Below are 24,000 nucleotides of genomic sequence, written 5' to 3'. Positions count from 1 at the left end.
GGGTTCTTCTATATAAAAAATAAACACAAACAAACAAACAAACAACAAACAGGCCGAACAAGCCAGGAAGCAGTACCCTCTATGACCTCTGCAACAGCTTCTGCCTCCAGGTTCCTGCTCTGTTTGAGTTTCTGTCCTGGTTTCCTTTAATGATGAACAGTCGGGTGAAAGTACTTGCAGAATACACTTTTCTTCCTTCAGCTTTTTTAGTTATAATGTTTCAACACAGCAATACAAACCCTAACAAAACCAAGATGGTACCAGGTAGTGGGGTGTTGCTGTGGCAGACCTGACCATGGTTTGGGTAGGACTGTTGAGTGAATTTGGAACTCTAGGCTAGCAAACCCATTGAGTGCTGAGAGCTGTTCTGTAGGAGCTTGGAAGATGAGAATTTGAGGTGAGAACAGATGATGGAAGCCTCTTGAGAAGTTTTAGAGGGAACTTTAAATACTCTACTGGGACACTGGTTATTTTTAATTAAGATGCAGTGGTTCTGGTTAGCTGGGGCTGAAGAATAAGCTGTGATTAACAAGAGACCAGCACCATTGAAGTGAAACCTTTGTATTACTAGGATAATTGATGATGATTAGCTGGAGCTAAGAAATTAGTGGCAACTAAGAAAAGACTTGAATCACTGAGGTAAAATCTTCTGGGAAGTGCTTCCTGAGAGCACACAGAAGCTATGTTCCAGAGACAGCCTAGGTTGTACCTTGTTCTGGCAAATGAACTTGGTAGTGTAAGTGTAGAAATAAACATCTTATAAGCAACATCTGTCAATAAAAAAGCTTATGGCCAATGAGCTGAGGCAGGAATTAGGAGGTGGGGCATCCAGTAGAGATAAGAGAGAATTCTGGGAAATAGAACTGTGAGGGATTCTCCTAGTAATGTTGAGGAGATGGAGGTAAGAAGACAAAGAGAGAAAATGAGCCATGTAGTTGAACCCAGGCCTAGGCATTTATTAATAATTAGACTCAGAGTCATAATTCCAGAAGCAAAGGCTGGGCGGAAAAAAAAATGATTTATATTTTACATGTAAGAGTAACCCTAGTGACTCTTTGAAGGTATGAAGGGGCCATGGAGAGCAGATGAAGGCCCAGGACTGAAGGGATCATGCAGAGAAGTTGAGGCTTAGCACCATGAAGAGAGACCGTGAGAGGCTATTGGTGAAAGTACAGCCCAGTTGCAGCAGAAAACCCCAGAGTTTTGGAAATGCCAGTACCATGGGATGACCAAGAACAGTAGCAGCAATGGAATAGAGCCTGCTTATGCTTAGAAGACAACCTGTGTGTGTTGTGAGGGCAGAACTAGAGAAATTATCCAAGCCCCTTTGAGGAGCCCAGAAGATCGTGAGTGAGTCCCAGACATTGGATGTTGAGTTATTTATGCTTTTAGAGTTTGGTTTTGCTTTGATTTGATTGTGGCTGTACCCTGGTTCTTCCCTCTTGAAGTAGGAATGTACTTAATTTATTGTTTATCTTACAGACACCCAAAGTTGAGAGACCTAATTTTTAAAGATATACTTGGGTTTTTAAAAGATACTTTGGAACATTAATGAGCCTGAATCTTAAAAAGTGTTTGAATTTGTGAAAACTGTGGACCTTTTAAAGTTTGTAAAATGCTCAATGTTGAGATGTTAATATTAATGTATGATCTCAGGGATGGTATTTGGCTTATTAGTGGTGTGCTTGTGTGTCTAGCTGACAAGGGGTCAACTGTCCTTAAAAGTTTTATGTCAGCCTGACACAACTTAGAGTAATCTGAAAGAAGAAAACCTAAATTGATAAAATGCCAACATAAGACCCAGCTGCAAGGTGTTTTCTTAACTAGTGTCTGATTAGGGAGAATCCCAGTGCATGGTGGGTGGTGTTGTTCTTTGGCTGGTGGTCTTGAGTGTTTCACCATAGCAATTGAAACCCTAACTAAGATAACTTTCAAGAATATCCTAGGACCAGAGACAGGTTGCTGGCCACATGGCATCACATGAGGACATCAAGACCTGGCTCCCTCCACATTATCTTCACCAAGTCTATGGCAGATATGGAAGGGGACATTTGGGCGAAGCCAGCCTGACAGAGAGCAAGGAGGACAGCACACACAAGGTGCTCACTGAATGTAATGGAAATGTTGGCGTGCTTCTAATAGCTATAATGATCCTTTTATGAAAAGCTCTGTGACATTCCTGCATGCGCCATGTATCTGTAAAGACCATGTTTATAGGGTCAGGTATCTTACAAGACAACTCCATCATATCCTATATCAAGGACATCTCTACTCAGCAATAGGCTTAATTATGTTCAGTTACACAGATGACTTACTTAGGGTGCCCTTAGCTACCAGGTAGCTCAGCTCAAACTGACAGCATTCCAAATGGCAAGTACTCTCTTAAAATGCTTCGAAGACTGATCAAGAAGTTTTAGGCTTATTTTAAGTTCAATTAGATGATCTCCTTTTTATCCACCATCTCTGTCCTTTTTGTTTCTTAAATCTGTCTTACCTTTACTTCTCTGATCTTGACTTCAAATCTTTTCTGGAACACGGTCATGGGTAAATACCTAACAGAATGAGCTAATGAAATGGAACATAGATGAGAAATATGAGCTCACAGATCATATTAATCATCCAATTCATAAACAGCTAGGGTCTACATCAACTGACTCCAATTTACTGTCCTTTAAGTAAACTATATTAATAATGGACGCTCTCAGTCAAGATGCTTTAAATTATATCTAAAGTATCACTTTTTTTTTTTTTTTTTTTTTTTAGAATTAAAAGGAACTTGGTTTTATTTTATTTTTTTTGTCTTCAAAACAAGATTTATTTTTTTTTAACATGAAAATACATGGAAAATACATTGGTCTCTTATCTGTTACAAATAAGACTCAAATTATTAATCATAACAAGAAGTGTTACTTGAGATATTTCCATCTACACAAAAGACTAACAGCTTATTATTTTTTTAAAGATTTTAAACATTTTTTGCTTAAAATTATACATTTTTGTCAGTACTGTTTTTTCAGACATTAAAATAAATTTTACATAAGACCATGTGAATATGTTTTTTAGTCAGTACTTGATTTTTTTCAAGGGCTTGACAGTATGCATTGAAAACGTACTAGTTGCAATAAGCGTAAAGTACATGCAGAACAAAACGCAACATGGAAATAGTCAAAGTCTTCTTGTTTTGTGAACATATGTATAGTTTTTGTTTTCTTTATTTCTTGGACTTCATACAGTCTGTGAGTTGTTTCTGGGGGAGTGCAAGCCTCTGGGGTTAGCATCCCACTATCAGTGACTGCATATTATGTCTGTTCTTTTGTGACTGGGTTATCTCACTCAGGATGATCTTCTCTAGATGCAGCCATTTTCTTAAGAATTTGGTTAAGTCATTGTTTCTGGTGGCTGAGTAGTATTCCATTGTGTATATGTACCACAATTTTTGTATCCATTCGTCTTCTGAAGGACATCTGGGTTCCTTCCAGCTTCTGGCTATTATAAATAGAGCCGCTATGAACATTGTGGTGCATATATCTTTGTTGTGTATTAAAGTGTCTCTGGGGTATATGCCCAGAAGTGGAATAGCTGGGTCTTCAGGTAGTACTATATCCAATTTTCTGAGGTATCGCCAGACAGATTTCCAGAGTGGTTGTATTAGCTTGCAACCCCACCAACAGTGAAGAAGTGTTCCTATTTCTCCGCAGCCTCGCCAGCATCTGCTGTCATCTGAGTTTTGGATCTTGGCCAATCTGACTGGTGTGAGGTGGAATCTTAGGGTTGTTTTGATTTGCATTTCCCTGATGGCTAAGGATGTCGAGCACTTCCTCAGATGTTTCTCGGCCATTCGGTGTTCCTCAACTGAAAATGATTTGTTTAGCTCTGTACCCCATTTTTTAATAGGGTTATTTGATTCTCTGGTGTCTAGCTTTTTGAGTTCCTTGTACACCTTGGATATTAGGCCTCTATCTGATGTGGTGTTGGTAAAGATCTTTTCCCATTCTGTTGGTTGCCGTTTTGTTTTCTTGACGATGTCCTTAGCCTTACAGAAACTTTGCAATCTCATTAAGTCCCATTTGTTAATCTTTGACCTTAGAGCTTGAGCCATTGGTGTTTTGTTCAGGAAATTTTCTCCTGTGCCTATGTGTTCTAAGGTTTTCCCTACTTTCTCATCTAATAGTTCCAGTGTATCTGGTTTAATGTGGAGATCTTTAATCCACTTACACTTGAGCTTTGTACAAGGAGATAAGAACGGGTCTATTTTCATTCTTTTGCATGTTGAGTGCCAGTTGGACCAGCACCATTTGTTGAATAGGCTGTCCTTTTTCCATTGAATGTTTACTGCTCCTTTGTCAAAAATCAGGTGACCATATACATGAGGGCTCATTTCTGGATCTTCTATTCTATTCCATTGATCCACTTGCCTATTTCTGTACCAGTACCATGCAGTTTTCAGCACAATTGCCTTGTAATATAGCTTGAGGTCAGGGATAGTGATTCCCGCAGATGTTTTTTTGTTGTTGAGGATGGATTTCGCTATTCTAGGTCTTTTGTTATTCCATATGAAATTGCATAAAGTATCACTTTTTAAGATGGGAGAAAAACCCAGATGATGGCTAAATGTGACTTTTCTGAATAAAGGGCATACCAAAGAAAAATTGTAGTAGTGGAACGAAAAGGAACCACTGTGAGTGGTGATTCTGACCTGTGTCAGCAACTGTCCTGATGCCCAACACGATGACATAATACTGGGGATATGTCTGAGTTGTATGTCATCACAGCAAGTGCCCTCAGAAAAACACCTTGTTTTGGTTAGTCTTATGGTCAACTCAACATAAACTAAAGTCACCTGGGAAGAGAGAATTTCAATAAGGAATGAGATTGGTCTATGGACATCTCTGTGAGAGAGACTGTCTTGATTGTTAACTGACCTAGCTCACTGAGGGTGGGACCATTCCCTACCAAGAGGCCCTAAACTATAGAAATATAAAAAGAGCCAACTGAGTGATCAAGCCCCAGGGATGCATTTATTTCTCTCCAGTTTTGACGGTGGATATTATGGGACTTGTTTAGCTGCCTTAGGTCCCTGCCTTGACTTCTCCTCTGGGTTAGACTGTAACTTGGAAACAAAAGACAAACCCTTTCCTTCTTTAAGTTGCTACTGGCTGGAATCTTTTATCATAGCAAATAACCAGAACATACCTCAAACTGTGACTTCTGTAAAGTTGAAGAATTCACTCTGAGCCTAGGTTTGTCAAGAACTGGACACCTGAACCATATGTCTCATTTCCTTAGAAAGGCTTCTTTGTTGTTTATCAGAAGAATATATTCTCACTTGTCAGAAAAAGTCAATTTGCTGTGAGCAGTTCCAGGATGAGCCAAAGCATAAAGAGATGCATGGATGTGACATCCAATTCCAGAAACGGAAGCATAAGAAACTGTGAGAAGCTTTAAGCCTGGGTTAGAACTCAGGTGCTTAGCTGGGCACTTCAAAAGTCACACACACACACACACACACACACACACACACACACACGGCAACAGCATAATCACAGCAGAACAAAATTTAAAACCAATACTGTTATCAAAGGTGTATTAGATGTTAAATGAATTTAAAGACAGACTGATGTCCTCAGAAAGCACATTAGAGGCAGCCACAGGTTTCCAGAGACAGAATGCAATGTGAAGGCCTTTATAGACCTCACTGCAAGTGAAATGCAGTCGATCACACTTGCAAAGACTGGACGAATAGCAACTGCCAAGAAACCGCCTGCCGCATTAGAGCAGGACCAAACGTAACGCCTTAAACAAGTCATGTCAGAGCTCACAGATACAAAGAGCTGCCTCCAGAGAACACGGTAGGAGATGTGCTTTAACTCTGAATCCCAGTCTGATGTAGTCAGGGCTCACAAAACTTTACTTTGAACATTCTCTATGATAGTCTGTACTGCCGAGAGGAATTTAAAGCTATTTAAGTAAAAGCAAAACCTAGACTAAATATGTGTGTTCCCTCAACATGCATAGTTCTAAATCCTAATCACAGGCTAGAACAATGGTTGAGCTGTCCAGAGTGCTTGCTGCTCTTTCAGAAGATCAGACTGGTACCTAGAACCTATGGTCAGGAAGCTCAACTCTGTAACTCCTAGCTTCAGGCTGTCTGATGTCCTCTCTGGGCTCCAGAGGCAGCCACACTTACAGACACAGACACACAGACACACACACACACACACACACACACACACACACACACACACACACACACAAATAAAATTTAAAGTCCTAATCACCAGTGTGTGGTAAATGGTTCTGTAATTCTGATGTGATTCCTGCACTTAGCAGGAAGGACAGTTTTTTTCTGTCTCCCCCCAGGTGAGAAGACACTAATCCCACAGGCAAGGTTCACAGTCCTCTCTGGTCTTCTACCAGGTTGGTTCCCTGATCTCAAATTCAGAGCTTCTAGAACTACAAGCAAAACATCTTCGCTATCTAAATCACTCAGTTTGCGTTTTTGTTAATACAACCAAGCAGACTGCTACAGACTCTGAAAGCAACAAAGTGTGTGTGTGTGTGTGTGTGTGTGTGTGTGTGTTTGTGTGTGTGTGTGTGTGTGTGTGTGTGTTTAAATACCTCTTTTGAGGACAGTTACTGGAATGGCCACATAAACAGTGACAATTGCTGAACAAGACTACAATTTCTCAGGGTGACCTACTTTATTAGTTATGCTGACATGACAGTCGTCAGTCACTTAACAAGCACCAGCACTACCACTTTTCCATATGTTGAGGACAGAGTGCATGTCAGATGCTCTGCTATGTGTTTGATATGTGTTATCTCACTGAATTCTCAGGACATGGGATGCATTGATACTTTTCACTGTATAGGTGTGGTGATAGGTCTCAAAATCCAGAAGCCACATGGTTAGCAGGTGACAGGGCTGGCACCTGAGCTGAGGGCTGTCTTGCTTCTTCTTCTGGTGTTCTTGCTACTTAACAGTGAGAAGTCTTTTACAGATGTAGCTGGACCTGTAGGCCTGTGTTCAGTGTGCAGAACTATGCTGGAGTTTATTTCAGGGAAGAGAAAGCAGCTCCCAAGGACACCTCCCCCAGAAGATACAAAGTCATAATAGTTGGGGATAAACTGGGGCAGAAAGAGACCAACACAAAATTCCCTAAAAACAGAGGATTTTTCTACAAGGTCCAACTAGGCACTGGGTGAGTCCTGGAGGAGCCAGACAGTGAGAGCTGCACAGGAGAAGTATAATCAGGCACAGACTTGGGGCTAACATCTGACTTCTGGCACAGAAGGAATCTTCTGGAAAGACTCCAGATCTTTAGCAAAGCATTTTTTTTTTTTTTTTTTTTTTTTTTTAACAACCAGAACAGGGATGGGGATTGCTGGAAGCATAATTGGATTACATTTAGTTGAAATAATGTAGATGACTATTATAGAAATAGAAGCATACGCATTTTCATGTTAAGGGCCAGTAAGCAGGCCATAGTCAGTCTGGAAGCCTAGGGAATAAATGTGCTCCGAGAGTCAACACAGGGAAGGGGAAGTTACCTGGTGGTACTTCTTGAGAATGTTGTGCATCTCCGCCACGTCCTCGCTGGTAATGGTCTTGATGACGTATCTTTTATCATAGGAGGTATGGAACCGAGCCCCACTGCGAGCCTGGGAGTCATTGGGAAGGGGTGCACTTCTGGTCAAGGAATTCTTCCCGGTGGGATGAGGAGGGAGAAGGGAAGAGAACTGGTTAAAGTGTGCCTTTGGGGTTTGGATCATTTGTCATCATACCAAGAACACTTGCATTTGGAATAACTGGTGAGGGGCTGGCAATATTTCATAATTCTCCATAACCTGATTGCAAGTCTCCTAAATGAAATGGAAACAGCTGGGTAAGAACTAGGATTCTTCCTGATATAGCTGTCTCCGGAGAGACTCCACCAGAGCCTGAAAAATACAGAGGTAGGCTTGTAGCAAACCACTGGACTGAGAACAGGGTCCCCAATGGAGAAGTTAGAGAAAGGACTGAAGGAACTGAAGAGGTTTACAACCCCATAGAAAGAACATTATCAACCAAACAGACCCCTCAGAGTTCCCAGGGACTAAACCGCCAACCAAAGAGTACACATAGAGGGACCCATGGCTCCAGCCACATATGTAACAGAGGATGGTCTTGTTGGGCATCAATGTGAGAAGAAACCCTTGGTCCTTCCAAGGCTGAATGCACCATTGTAGTAGAATGCTAGGGCAGGAGGTGGGTGGGAGTGGCTGGGTGCGTAGATAGGTCAGGGAGCACCCTCATAGAATCAGGGGGAAGGAGGATGGGATAGAGGGTTTCTGGAGGGAAAACCAGGAAGGGATAACATTTGAAATGTAAATTTGAAAAATATCCAATAAAAGAAACAAAAAACTATGATTCTAACATTCTTAGAGGAGGATGTGCTGCTGGGTGCACTAGTGCAGGGCAATCAGGAGGGTGGCAGTGAGTTCTAGGTCATCCTATTTGTTTGTTTGGTTTTGATGAAGGTTCTATGTAGCCCTAGCTGTCCTGGCGCTCTTGAGGTATACTAGGCTGGCCCTGGGTCCACAGAGATTCACTTGCCTCAGCCTCAGCTGGAATAAAGGCATGCACAACCTCACCCTGCTTGAGGTTAGCCTAGAATTCTATGTAGACCAGACCTACACAGGCCAACCTGGGCTATACATACATACATACATACATACATACATACATACATACATACATACATACATATATATATATATATATATATATATATATATATATATATATATACATATAGCAAGTTTTAGGCTATCCACAGTTACATGCTAAGATCTTGTCTCCAAGCAAACCAATAAACAAGCAGGCTCACATCCAGAATTGTAATGAGTTATTTATTTGCCTTGTTCTTTTCAGAGTTGGACAAGAAATCAATTTTTTCTTCTGAATAGGATAAGATTTTGGTCACAAAAGGACACTCCACAGTCACTGCTGGCCACCAGAATTTTATGCTTTCTGGTAATATCCTACACGATGCCACGCTCCCCTCACTGTCTCTGCCCTCACTTACAAGATGAGTTGAGAGGTCATGACAGAATGAAGGTCATATAACCAGTCAATGAAGAACCAGAATTTCAGCTTGTATGGCTGATCCAGACCAAGGTTCTCAACTACTAAGCTAGAAAAGTATTTTAAAGAGTCAATCATGGCCTGTGGAGAAAGTGGAGCTTGGGAAAGTGTGTTCTACACACCTTACTAACAGACTCTGTTTCAATCCATTTTCCACTCCTCTGCAGTAGTGTTCAGGGCTACTGATGAGGGACGAGAAGTGGGGTCTCTGCAGTGACCCTGCAGAATAATGTGCCCCAGAGTTTGAGTCAGGATGTCTACACTAGAGCCAGTGTAGAACCCCACAATCTTCTCACTTAGGAGACTTCCACCTCTGTCTCTTCTTTCTTAAGAGTTGTCAAGAAAATGGCCCTGGTTGCCCCATTCTCTTTATACTGGCCAGAGACTAATGGCATTAGCGACTCCCATGTCTGAGGAAGTCCAAGCGTCATCACTGCTGATGGTACTCATGAGTAATGACATCATCCCATTCCAGGCTCTGCTTGTTGGGATTCAAAGGCAAAGTCACCTTCCTCTTCATTTCCTCTCCAAACAAGGCATCCAAAGGAGCCCATGGAATAAACTGGTCTCGGGGAACACAGGTGACTTTGGGGAGTCAGGCAATATCAGAGTCTTACAGATTTTCAGTTGAAGGGAAATGGTTCACTAGTTTATCTTGATTTCCCAGGATGTACCTGGCATCATGGCACTAGACCATTACTTCCTGAGAGAGTGCGTCTCAGCTCCAATATAAGCAAGCACACCTGCCAAGCGCAGAGGCAAGACTGCCAATTAAGCTAAGAAAAGCAGATTTAGTAATTAGAAAACTCCAGATGAAAAAAAAAAATCAATGTAATCCCAGCAGGACTTTAAGTATCAAGATTTGGCAGTGTTAAATCATTCTTGAGACAACTGAAATTCATCAGGTAGATAAAGCAGAACAAAAGGATTTTCAGGAAAAAATGGTGACATTAGCAAGAGTTTAATTCTCACTTAATTATTTCTTTGTTTTTAAAAAACACAACCCCCTTTACTGTTTCCTGCTTAGAACAAAAAGGAAGAAAATCAAATGCCCCTTTTTGTGGGTAAGTGCCAGCAAAAAAAAAAAAAAAAAAAAAAAAAAAAAAGTATATACTGTTAATGGTCTTAGTTTTTCCCTCCTCAACATTAATATGCAAAATTCTTCTACAACTTGTAGAAGGACTTATTTGGCTCACGGTTTCAGTAGGTTCAGCTCACGGCTGCTTGGCCTATGAGCTTCACAGAACACTGCGGCAGGCACATGTGGGAGGGATGGCTGTTCATCCAACATCAGATCAGGGAGTGTGTGTGGATATGTGGGCATGCCTCTGGCTTAGCCCAGATTTTATTCCACCTGGGCTACAAGGCCACTCAACGTTGCTGTCTGCTCTTAAGGTGCGTCTTTTCTCCTCAGTTGGCCCACATATCAACTCTTTCTGGGAAAATGCCCTCATACTCACCAAAAAGTGCCATTCACCCCGAGGCAACATTCAATCAATACACTGACAAAACCAGCCATCTCAAGTTTCACAGCTCAAGAAGTGACCCAGTGAGCCAGTGTGGGAGATCAAGGCTGCGCAAGCCTAATGAAACAGTAACTCGGAGAGCACGTGCTACTCTGACCCCATAGGCTGCTGCAGGGGCATTCCAGGGAGGAGAGGATACTGATGGAGCTGGTGTATGGACCACCATGGTAACTGAGGATCCCCCAGTGGTGGCTGTACCATGTTTAAGGTGCAATATGTGAAGAACTATTTAGTGTACAGTAATGCACCCTTGCACTAACACCCTGTTCATTCATTCCCTCCAGCTGCACACAAACCATTACCACAGTAGGACAAGGCTGCTTGTGTGTTCAAGTGTGGAACTAGTGCTAATCAAATGGTGTAAGAACTTAGCTCGGGTTCTGCATCATGTAGGATTCTCTTCCTTTCCCGTCAGTTTCAAAGACACAGGCAACCCTTATGGCATTCTTTGTGTAAATACTGGCCATGTCCCGTTCTCGGCACATGCGGATGAGATACGTTCTAAGCCTGGTTCTGCCTCGGCTCACTTCTTTAGTAGTGCTATGAGTGCTTCCAACTTTCAGGCTAGGAAAACTGTTCCTTAACGCTCTCGGTTTCCACACAACTGGTGAAGTTGGGGATATGTAATCGAAACGTAGCCTGTGCCTATAGAATCAACATAAAAAGCATTAATCTTATTTAGGAAAAGCTTTCTAACAGACAACTGGAAAACCAGAAAAGTTAATGCAACCTTACACAAAGTGCCTGACCCTTGGGGTGACTGCAAGCCCCAGAAGTCCAGCTCGTTATTTTGTATTTACTCACAGCATTCCCGTGAGGTGCATTTTTCCCCTTAAAAGTAAAAATCTGTGGAATCAGGAAATGTATATCTCAGGTTCCTGCTTAAAACTTCCCCTGTGGAAACTGAAAGGGTAACTGACAGTCAAGAACTGACAGTCTTTGGTCATTACAAACATAACTGCAGATGTTTACCAGCATTCGTAATGAGAAGAGGTGGCTCAACAATTAAGGTCACCGGTTGGTCTTCCAAAGAACCTACATGGTGGCTCATAACTATGTCTAACTCCAGTTTCAGGGGATCCAATGCACTCTCTGGTTCCACAGACACTGGACAAATTTGGTGCATATATATACAAACACCTATACAAATAAAAAGGTTTGAATTTCTGGCTAATGATGCAGTGTAATGCTGAGGGTGAGGATCAAGTATCCAGAATGTTCTTTCATTCATACCACTTGGCATTCCTATACCACCTGGCATTCCTACATCACCTGGCATTCCTGTACCACCTGCCATTCCTGCACCACCTGCCATTCCTACACCAACTGGCATTCCTACACCACCTGGCATTCCTATACCACCTGGCATTCCTATACCACCTGCCATTTCTACACCACCTGGCATTCCTATACCACCTGGCATTCCTACACCACCTGGCATTCCTATACCACCTGGCATTCTTACACCATCTGGCATTCCTACACCACCTGGCATTCCTACACTACCTGGCATTCCTATAGCACCTGTCATTTCTATAGTACCTGTCCTTCTTATACCACTATTGGCCATTTCTGTACCACCTGCCCTTGCTCAGCTTTTGCATATGTCACCTGGCCTCCTTGAGATTGAGCTTCTGGCCTGTAAAGTGAAGGGCAGTAAGACAGACAAGAGAACAAACCTGAGTATGGGAACTGACCTGTCTATAACCTAGTGCTCAGAGGCAAAGGTAGAGGTATGGAGGTTGCAGAAAACTTCTGCAGAAAGCTGACTATCTGGCTTCAGCCAGAGACCTTACAAAGTGTTTGTCACATGGACAAATCAATATGAACGATCCTATTAAAATGCCTGCCATACTTTAGAGCCCGAGACCCTACGCATGCCTTGGTAATTAAAGCAAAAAACAATTGAAGAAGACAGCAGACATCAAGCTCCAGCTTCCCCCCAAACATGACCCCCTCCCACATGTACCCAAACACCTATAAACATGCCTACACACAGGATGCACACCATATACACATATAAAAAGACAAAACAAAACCCAAACTCAAGCCAAAATACAATTTCCTCCAAGACATGGCTCTTTGCTTAAGGAAAGGCTGGAGGTACAGAGCATTCTAGTCAGGAGACTGGAAGGCCATCATAGTCTTGGAAGTGTGTCATGACAGTTTAGGACACCTACGCCAAGATTAAAGAGATGGCAAGAAGCCACAGGTCTAGATAAAACTTACACTTGACAGATTCTAGACATGTTCAGGACAGCCCCTTCAAGAGCAAGCACTGGCACTAGGGAAAAACTGTCCACAGCCTGAGATCTCATGAAATATTCTATGGAGGGTCTGAGGGTTCTTGTTCTATTGCAAAGGAAACAGGAATCCCAGCATTGTACAGGATTCTTGGACTGGAGGGAGGCCAGTGGTTATAGGTGCTGTAAGGGGTCCTTCTCACAATAAAAAGGCATCAGAGCTGGACCAGCTTTAAAGGTTATTCCAACATCCTCAACTTAGAGATAAGAAAACAGACACAGAGGATGCCAGTGAAAGCCCATGTAAGTTCTTAGGAGCATGCCCAGTTACTCCAGCACCCACGAGGCCTCAGACTCTGGAGTGTGGCAGGCATTTCAATGGGATAGGTCATATTGATTTTTTCCGTGGTGACAAACACCTTCTAATACTAATTTAGAGTCTGAGCCAGCTGGCACAAAATCAAACTTGCTCCTATGTTTTCAATTTTGCTGAGTTAAGTGTGTGGAAAATATCAAGAACAGCCATGGTGTTAAAGCAACAGTCTACTTTATGTAGTTTTTATTAACCTGGGTAGGAAGCCTTGGTTCATTCAAAGGCAGCATCAGCAGGGACAGGAACAGAAGCCATCTTCTCTCCAGGCACTTGCGTGTCTGGGGACAGACTGGAGGAGGGGTAGTGTTGCTGCACCTGGGGGTTAGTTTGCATGGTTCTAGCACTTCCTACATTTCATAGGAATGCTGTGGACTGCAGGCCAGGCCAACGCTAGGACTTCTTCATGTGTTTCTGGTCATGTAACCACGTTGTCAGGTCTCTCTTAATTCACATAAGCTGAGGACTGTTGGGGGACTTTAACTCTCCTACCACTGATTTTTACCTGTCCCACTTTTTTTGCTGAGAAGTGCACAGGCTTTGCTGGTAGGAAAGATCAGAGAGGAATCTCTTTGCTTTGGAAACACAGTTAGAGCTTATCCTCCCTAGTAGTAATCTCAGAAATGGAATGGGCAGGTTGGGGAGAAGGAAGGCCAACAGAGGCACTGTTTTAGAAAATCTAATTTTAATTAATGGATACAAAAGCAAGACTATTTTGGATCTGATCCAATCAAGGCTGAAAAGTAACACCTTTGGTTTAATCTTCATAATCTGCATTTCTAAATGACAACACTTATTTTTCAGGAATCTTATCAACTAATCTCCTTGGGAAAAGGTATCAGACAAAAATCAACCCACAGAAACCCACCTCAGGTTTGGAGAGATCTGCTCGCTTGAAAATTCAAATTCCTAGCTTTAGACAAAGCTTAGAGAAGTGTTCCATTCTGAAATAAGATTAACGTTATTTATCCTCTAATCTAGGGTTCTGCATAGATCAGTTCAAAAGTGACAGGTGTTGATGATCTTCTCTAGCCCTTCCTAGAAGTTCTTATCAGAGAATTCAAACCACTTAAAGGGGCAACTTCAAGTTGAGAACCCCCAGCTGTTGGGAGATGTTTCTGGGTATAGCGTGACCAATAAATTGGAGCAGCTGGGACTTCCCAATAAGACTTCTGACAGGAAGGGCCTGTTGATGCTCCTGCGCAGGAAAGGGGTGGGAGGAGGGTTCTGCCCCCTCTCCCAGCTGTCAGTAATCCTGCCACAGCTGGACAGCTAGGGAAGACTGAGGACAAGGGAAGAAAGAAGGGACTCCATCCATGAGGCTTTTGGCAGCTGTCACCACTGGAGTGGGACTTCTCAATGAAGCAGCTGTCTCAAGAAGTAAATCTCATTTATCAGGCTGGACTTGACTCAAACTGGTTCTCTGGTTTGTGTTGAAAAATAATTCAGTCCCACCTCTCCCAAGAAAGCTGATGCAATAGGCCCTCCCAAGGTTCTTCTTCTGTGCTTAGCACCTTCCCAGTAACAGCTAAATATGGAGTCAGAGGCAACATGGAGCAAGGCAAAAGAGTGTGCCATAAAAACAATGCAATACAAATCCCAGCCCAACAGCAATGCCCCTACCCCCATGCCAGACCACTTATTTGCAAAGAAACACAGCTGGACTGCGCGGTCTCCAAGAGTCCTGCTCCCTCTTGTAATTATTAATCAGGATAAATTGGCGCTGTTAATTGCCAGAGATCTGGAAAATGGCTAGCAATTTACTCACAGCTTATGAAATAAAAATACTGATGATAAATGTACACAAACTACAACATATGCTATATTTATTGTTTGTAGCTTTCTTTCTATACATTTGGTAACTTTGTATCATAAACTATCAGTCTTTAAAAGTTGTAAGTAAATATAATGTTCTAGCTTGTTCCAAGAAAAAGGTAGAAAAAAAATCAATGCTTCATTAGAGTCTCATTAAATATAGACTAACTTTAAACTCTGAATTTCTTTTCTAAAAAGAAATGAGTTGTATTTGTGTGTAATGTATATGCACAGATGCATGTGTGTGTGTGTGTGCACCTGTGTGTGTACATGTTGTACAGCAGAAGTTGATGCCAGATGTCTTGGTCTATGCCTCTTTTTTGAGAGAGAGCCTTTCACTGAGCCTGGGGCTCACCAATTTGGCTAGGGTGGCCGGCCAGCCTAGTATCCTCCTGTGTTTTCCAGTGCCTGGATTACTGAAGTATGTTGTTTTTATGTGGCTGTCTACAATCTAAACTCGGGTCTTCATTCTCTCATGAAAAATGCTATACTTACAGAGGCACATCTCATGTGCCCCTAAACTCGTACTTTTATGTAAACAGAGATTTATTTGTGTGCATGTATGTATGACCCTGTGTGGGCCAGAGGATCACTGTGGTAATTGATCTTTTCTATCATGTGGGTTTTGGAAACTGAACTTAGATCATCAGGCTTGGCACCACGTCCTTATCCATGTCCTTATCCTTATTCCAGTCCCTAAACATTTCTTTTCAGTGGCTTTACTTAGAAACCACTCACAGACCAAATTGTCCACCTAAAGTGTGCAACTCAGAAGGTTTTGTGGGCTTGCAAAGCCATGCAGCTGCCGCCATATCCCTTTTACAGTGATTTTGGCAATGTGTCCACATTTCCGCTCTGATTCCTTTCTCTGTCCCCTTCTGAGGTTTCCTTGTTGTGGTACATTTGCCTTTTTGGACATTCCATGTAGTGAAAAGGTACTGCCGTTGGTGTTGCATTTTTTTCCCAAGGCCCAGAAACACAGGTATCAGTGTAAGAGGCTGCTGACTGCTCAGCGATGCAAGCCACAGACCCCAGGCTGTCTCAGGTGAGGACAGAGACACTACAAGTGACCTCTGCTCATTCCAGTGCTGAGCTGTAACTTTGGGGAACACGCCTCAGGCAGCAGATGCTGCTTCTAAGGCCGGTTATGGGCTTGCTGGGTAGCTGAGGGTAAAATTCGGATCTGGACGAAAGTTGCTGACAAAGATATAGTGATGGGTACATAAAACAATGTAAGGATTTCTTCCCTGTAAAAACCAATAGTACAAGTTGGTATTTAAGCTCACCCTTTTCCATAGGTATGTCTAGCAGGATCTGATATCCTGTCTCAAGCCTCAGCAGCTATGTTTGAATCTCCGGTGTTCCGCAACAAGACAGTGAGAGATGTTCCCAGTCTTCTTGCATTTCTAATTGGAAATTTACTAGCCTTTCCTTTCAGAAAAGGATTAACGGTGCCCTCCTTCCCACCCTCCTCCTCCTCCAACAGTGGGCAGGGAAGATGTTTACTTCCACAGTGGGAGCTCCAGGATTAGTGGAGCCTTTAAAAGGGGAGAATCATAAAGGTCACTTTAATTAGCTAGCTCCAATCACCAATCCTTTATAGTTCTCATAAAACACTTCGATTTAGTAACTCTTACTTACCCCAGCACCTTTGTTGGAAATAGCATGCATTTTTCACACTTAATTCTCTTGACCTAATCTCGTATTTCCACACAATTTTGTAAGTTTACATTTTGCTTGTAGCTTGTACATTCCGGCAAGTCACAAGTGAAGGGCCAGCAGAAGAGCTCAGGGCTTAAAAGTGCGGTTCCTGAGATCCATATGATTGTGGGGGGATGTCCTCTGACACTTACACACTTGTTGACATTGACGTCTGACATTTGCACACATTCATTTGGGTGCTGTGGCACCTCAGCCCACTCCTTACCATAATTCACTCACAGCATGAGCATGACAAATAAATAAATAAATAAATAAATAAATAAATAAATAAATAAATAAATAAATAATTTAGAAAAGTTTTAAAAATCATTTTTGGAACTTATAAAAAATGTTAGTCAAAAGGACGATGGCTTGATAACTCAATTCTGCCAAGCTCAAATGTGACAAAGAAATTAGCTTCCTAAGAGAATCTCTCAATATTACGCAAAAGAACCTGTGTTAGTTACCCTTTAAGTCACTGTGACCAAAACAACTTAAGTAGGAAGGGAAGCTTGCTGCCCCACCCTGTCCCCTTGTCACAGATGAAACTGAGACCCGACATGGTGGGTGAACTTGGCCACAGCATCAATCACTGAAGACCCAGGACTCATCCAGACTCACATGAAGTGTTCTTCCCCCCAGTGTGGGATACCTGTTTCATGGACCAGAAGCCTAGAAACCAGTCTCAAGCCTGCTGCTGACAACTCAGGATTATGACTGCATGCCTCAAATCACAGAGCCCAGGAGAAATATTCTGGGTTTCCCTTGGACAGATGGGAGGGAGCATAGGTGGGCTTGGGCTGACATCATCAGACCATAAAGACCAACATGCTAACTTGCTCATCACCATGGAGTCATTAAAGGTGTACTGTGCTCAAAGAAAGCTGTTATCAAAAAGGAAGTAAGAGCTGTGATCCTAAGCACAAAATGGCCTTTGTTTAGAGGGGATGCTTATCAACAATAAAGCAGTTATCAGAAAAGAGGAAGAGAAAAATGAACAGTAACACACCAGAGAGCACAGTACAGGGGCCTCCCAGAACATTATGAGAACAGCATTATAAACTCTCAGGGTGGCACTAGATTTTGGAGCCCTAATACCAGATGCCAGATGCTAGTCTCCAAGGCTCATGAAATGGAAACATCTTGTTTACCTTGTACCCAGGGCTAAGGACTGCTGACTAATGATTAGCACTGGCTGCACACAGTAAGGTGCAGCAAGTTCAGGGCAGGGAAACACAGGACAGGCAGGAAACCAGAAGATGCTTGAAGTGGGGGCAGGGACACTGTGGTGGGGAAAATCCTCTTCTCAACTTTCAGAGAAGAGAGAAAAACATCTAAGAAATGGGATGCAGATTGGCTGTGGAGTGCATCTTACTCTCTCACAAGGCTGAGCACCTGGAACTCCTGTGTGTTTTAGCCCAAGTGCCTTCATGCACAGGATGGAGCAACTGCCCAGGGCCTCTTGGGATGCAGAAGGTGGTTATCCAGCAAGAACAAACGGCTAGAATGAGTTGGGCAAACCCAACAACTGTGGTGGTTTGAATATGCTTGGCCCTTGGGAAGTAGCATTATTAGGAGGTGTGTCCTTGTTGGGGGAACTGTGTTACTCTACAAGTAGACTTTGAGGTTTTATGCTAATGCTCCACCTGTGGGAGACAGTCTACTCTTGGCTGATGATCAACACGTAGAACTCTTAGCTTATTTAACACAGTGCTTGCCTGGACACTGATAGGCTTCCCACAACGATAATGGACTGAACCTCTGAAAGTATGAGCCAGCCCCAATTAAATGTCTACATTCGTAAGAGTTGCCTTGCTTCATCCCTGGGATGCAGGGATGGTTTAATATATGGAAATTCATCAACATAATCCACCATATAAACAAACTCAAAGAAAAAAAACCACATGATCATCTCACTAGATGCTGAGAAAGCATTTGACAAAATTCAGCACCCCTTCGTGTTAAAAATCTTGGAAAGAACAGGAATCCAAGGCCCATACCTAAACATAATAAAAGTAATATACAGCAAACCAATAGCCAACATCAAACTTAACAGTGAGAAACTTGAAGCAATCCCACTAAAATCAGGGACTCGACAAGGCTGCCCACTCTCCCCCTACATTTTCAACACAGTACTGGAAATCCTGGCCGGAGCAATTAGACAGCAAAAGGAAATCAAAGGAATACAAATTGGAAAGGAAGAAGTAAAAACATCACTATTTGCAGATGACATGATAGTGTACTTGAGTGACCCCACAAATTCCACCAGAGAACTCCTACAGCTGATAAACAAGTTCAGCAAAGTGTCTGGATATAAAATTAACTCAAACAAATCAGTAGCCTTCCTCTACTCAAAAGACAAACATGTGGAGAAAGAAATTAGGGAAAAGATACCCTTCATAATAGTCACAAACAATATTAAATACCTTGGTGTAACTCTAACTAAGCAAGTGAAGGACCTGTATGACAAGAACTTCAAATCTCTGAAGAAGGAAATCAAGGAAGATCTCAGAAAATGGAAAGATCTCCCATGCTCATGGACTGGAAGGATCAACATTGTAAAAATGGCCATCTTACCAAAAGCAATCTACAGATTCAATGCAATCCCCATCAAAATTCCAACCCAATTCTTCATTGAGTTGGAAAGAGCAATGTGCAATTTCATCTGGAATGATAAAAGACCTAGAATAGCAAAATCCATCCTCAACAGCAAGAAAACATCTTCAGGAATCACCATCACTGACCTCAAGATATATTACAAGGCAATTGTGTTAAAAATTGCATGGTACTGGTACAGAGATAGGCACATGGATCAATGGAATAGAATAGAAGATCCAGGAGACATATATGGTCACTTTATTTTTGACAAAGGAGCTATAAACATTCAATGGAAAAAGAACAGCCTCTTCAACAAATGGTGTTGGTCCAACTGGCACTCAGCATGCAGAAGAATGAAAATAGACCCTTTCTTATCTCCTTATACAAAGCTCAAGTGCAAGTGGATCAAAAATCTACACATTAAACCAGGTACACTGAAACTATTAGAAGAGAAAGAAGGGAAAACTTAGGCACAGGAGAAATTTTCCTGAACAGAACACCAATGGCTCGAGCTCTAAGGTCAAATATTGACAAATGGGACTTAATGAGATTGCAAAGTTTCTGTAAGGCTAAAGACACTGTCAAGAAAACAAAAGGGCAGCCAACAGATTGGGAAAAGTTCTTTACCAACCCCACGTCTGATAGAGGCCTAATATCCAAGGTATACAAAGAACTCAAGAAGTCAGACACCAGAGAATCAAACAATCCTATTAAAAAATGGGGTACAGAGCTAAACAAAAAGTTCTCAAGTGAGGAATATTGAATGGCTGAGAAGCATCTAAGGAAGTGCTTTACATCCTTAATCATTAGGGAAATGTAAATCAAAACAACCCTGAGATTCCACCTCACACTAGTCAGAATGGCTAAGATCAAAAATTCAGATGACAGCAGATCCTTGCCAGGATGAGGAGAAAGAGGAACACTTTTCCACTGTTGGTGGGGTTGTAAACTGGTACAACCATTCTGAAAATCAATCTTGCAGTTCCTCAGAAAATTGGACATAGTACTACCTGAAGACTCAGTTATTCCACTTCTGGGCATATACCCCAGAGAAGCTCCAACATACAACAAAGACACATGCACCACAATGTTCATAACAGCCCTATTTATAATAGCCAGTAGCTGGAAAGAACCCAGATGTCCTTCAGTAGATGAATGGATACAAAAATTGTGGTATATTTATACAATAGAACACTACTCAGCTATCAGAAACAATGACTTTATGAAATTCCTAAGAAAATGGATGCATCTAGAGAATATCATCCTGAGTGAGGTAACCCAGTCACAAAAGAACAGACATAATGTGCAGTCACTGATAGTGGGATGCTAACGCCAGAAAGCTCTGGACACCCCAGAAACAACTCACAGACTATATGAAGTTCAAGAAAAACAAAAGCCAAAAAAAAAAAAAAAAAAAAAAAAAGAAAGAAAGAAAAGAAAAGAAAAGAAAAAGAAAAATCATTATGTTTAATCTTTACACACTAAGAAAACTTTGACTATTTCCAGGTTACATCTTGTTTTACATGTACTTCATGCTCTTTGTAACTAGTAAGACTTTAATGCATACTATCAAACCTTTAAAAAAATCGAGTACTGACAAAAATGTATTCATATACTTTTATGTAAAAATGCTTTTAAAATCTGTACATTTATCTTTGTTTTTTTTTTTTTAAACAAAGTTGTTAAATTAAAAAAAAAAGAGTTGCCTTGGTCCTGGTATCTCTTCTTGGCAATAAAAGTCTAACTAGGACACCCACCGCCCAGTGGGGAGGAGACCAGAGTTGAAACAGGGCACAGACTAAGCACACACAGGTGGGGCCTGTCAGTATAACTATCAAGCTATAGAATCCAGGAAGACTCCCACAAGGACTTCCTGAAGCTGGGTCTGTCCCCCAGACTCCTACCTAGTACTACCTAGGGTCAACTGTCTTGTCAGCATGTCATGGTCTCCAGGCCACAGGTCAGAAACTCGACCTTATCTTCCCTTCTCTTCTTGCACTAAACTCCCAATTTCTGTCTGTGACTCACACTATCCATCCTCTCAGCTGCGCAGGCGCCAACTCCTCTTTGGTGCCTCTCTTTGTTTTCACTGACCCCTGGTCCCGACTTTCCTGCTTGACTCTCAGTTTTATGTAGCTGTTCTCTGTCAGCGACAAATGACTCTGCCCTCTTCTCCTCTGTACACACTGAGATTTCCCTTAGTTTCCTGTTTTCTTCTCTCTCTTGTAGACCTTCCCTATGTAACCATCCTACTATCTTAAAAAAAAAGGTGTATATGGGAGAAAAGGAGGCCCAGGGAGTGGTTCAAAGTCCTACTCAGGTAAAGCAGTCATAAGAGAGCATCTGATGCCCTCTTCTGGCCTCTGTGGGTACCCACACTCATGTGGCATACACAGAGAAACATAAATAAAAATAAGCCTTTTAAAAATGATTTACCACCCCCACTCCCGGATTTCAGAGTCTGGGAGATGCCTCAGTAGATAAAGTACATGCCATTCAAGTTAGGATCTACAGACAGCCAAATTAAGTCAGATGGGTAAGGTAGGCCACTATAGTCTCAGCATCCAAGAGACAAAGATAGGGGTTCCCAGGGAAAGTAGAGAGAGCTCCAGATTTAGTGAGAGGCCATGTGTAAAGTAGAAAGCAATTAAGAAAGATACCAGACATCAGTTTCTGGCTTCTGCATGCATGCATATATGCAAACATATACGCATACATGCCCATATGCATTTAAACCATATATATACCCACAAAAAAACAAAAGCAGACTTCATACATGTCTTTCCCCCTGCACAAAATCCACAAAACTGCTTGCTAGCAGCAGAATAAGGTGAGGCCTCCAGACTTTTATCACACTCTCCTGTGTGTCTGGCTACTTCCCCATGTGTGTCTCTCCGTTAGCTCCCTCTCTACCAAATTGTTTTGTACTGCAGGATGCCCCTACCCCTCTGCGTTTCTCCCAGAGCTCTTAAAGGGAAGGCAGGCAGTATAAGCAAGACTATAGTTCCTCCTTCATACAGCTTTATACCATCGTGAGAAATCTGCCCTGCAAATATCTTTCTTTGACAGATGTCCTGGCAGAATCCCCTACCCCTTACAATGCGGGGAGCTGGGAAAGTCTGCAAGTTAGAGCTTGAAACTTAAAACAAGAACATCAGAAGTTTAAAATGTTAGCTTCTAAAATGAATTATTTTTAAAATTAGAACCCTGTTGCAGATACAAAGAAGAAAGGGCATCAAACGTGAACAATGAGGGCTTCTAATTCAGGAGGCACAGTGGGGACAAACAAAACCTGGTATTATCCTACACAGTAAACAAGAGGGCTCAGTTCCCACTATGCCCTGGATTTAGGCTCAACACTACAGGCTCCATCCTGGGCGACTTCTTGGTTTAGTGGGTAGGTAGGCTTCTGTGGAAACCCAAAAGCAAACTGACGCCTCTCTCCCACTGGCCAGGACTGACTTAAGAGGGCTGACCTGCTCCCTGGCTGTCTCGAGGCCAGTCCCTTTCTCTAACAAATGCTTCTGTAACCATGATATTCTGTCTTAACCCAGGCCCAAAGCACCATGGGTGTATAACTTCTGAAACCACGAACCCAATGAAATCCTTTTTCTTTTTATATCATTTTTCTTGGGTATTCTGTCAGAGCAACCAAAAGTGGCTATCATGGATGGGATTGTTAATTAGTGCTAAATCCCCCAAAAGGGAAGAAAAGTTAAAGACATCCCTGCACCCATTAAATCAACACCAGAGCGAAGACACAGATTTGCTGGCTGAGAGAAGTGTTTTCAACTCATTCAGGAAGTTTAAGTTTGGCTGGCTAATTATCTCTTTCTACGTTATCAAAGAAGCCTCTACTAACATGCTGGAGGAACAAGGTGAGACAGGCATACTTTTGAGTTAAGGGAAAGGCGCAAATACACAATTAATCAAATGGCCCTGGTCTTTATTGCCACAATGATTTAAGGTCACCTGTCTAAAATACAAGTGCCTCAGAAAATAAACACTGCCAGGCAACAGCTGCTCCTCATTAGCAAACCAGTGCCTCTTTAGGGTGACAGGAGTTTCATTTGCTGCCCAGCTTTTCCAGTCACCCTGGAAGGGTACTTTAGGCTCATATGGATGACCTCTGTCATCTTTTCAAATTTTTCTGTCTTTGGTACAAGGGATGGGACCAGTGCCTCACGTGTTCAGCATATACTCTAACCATAGTTTAGGTGTCAACACAGTATTCATGAAGCTGCACTCAGGAGGGGCAGGAGGCTGCCTAGTGAATCACAGCTATGTGGAGTCCAGTGCCAACTGGCTCCTTCTGCTACGCAGGACTGGGTGGTGGCTGAGTTGATGGGTTGCCCTGAATCCTGGACCACTTTACTATTTACCTTGGAGCCTACCAGGTTCAAGGAGTGAGCCAGGGTGTCACACCGACTTGCCTTCATGCCAGACCATTTAGCCAACTGGATTTAGCCTCAGTTTACCATCTTGTCTTTGGCTCAGACTTCTGGTTTTGGGATGGAACCCAGGAATCTGCGCATGCTGGGCAAGTGCTCTACCATCTACACCCCAGTCTGCTGAGGAGCTTTAGGACATGAGGGTTCTGGGAAAAGAATGTAGGCCTGG

General features: G+C 42.3%; 1 protein-coding gene across 2 annotated transcripts in view; it reads right to left on the bottom strand.

Moving 5' to 3' along the window:
• Nucleotides 1-24,000, bottom strand: part of PIP4K2A (phosphatidylinositol-5-phosphate 4-kinase type 2 alpha) — a 156,868-nt gene that overhangs the window by 38,920 nt on the left and 93,948 nt on the right. For both annotated transcript variants that reach the window (XR_013975049.1, XM_080917749.1), the window contains exon 4: nt 7,552-7,704. Coding sequence is in view for 1 of the 2 variants with exons in the window: in XM_080917749.1 (XP_080773875.1) it covers nt 7,552-7,704 (153 nt within the window). In the remaining variant the exon portion in view is untranslated. The remainder of the gene's footprint in view (nt 1-7,551; nt 7,705-24,000) is intronic.

This window comes from Micromys minutus, assembly GCF_963924665.1.
Source record: "Micromys minutus genome assembly, chromosome: 6".
In the NCBI taxonomy this organism is placed as follows: domain Eukaryota; kingdom Metazoa; phylum Chordata; class Mammalia; order Rodentia; family Muridae; genus Micromys; species Micromys minutus.
This window is presented reverse-complemented; position numbering and strand designations above follow the sequence as displayed.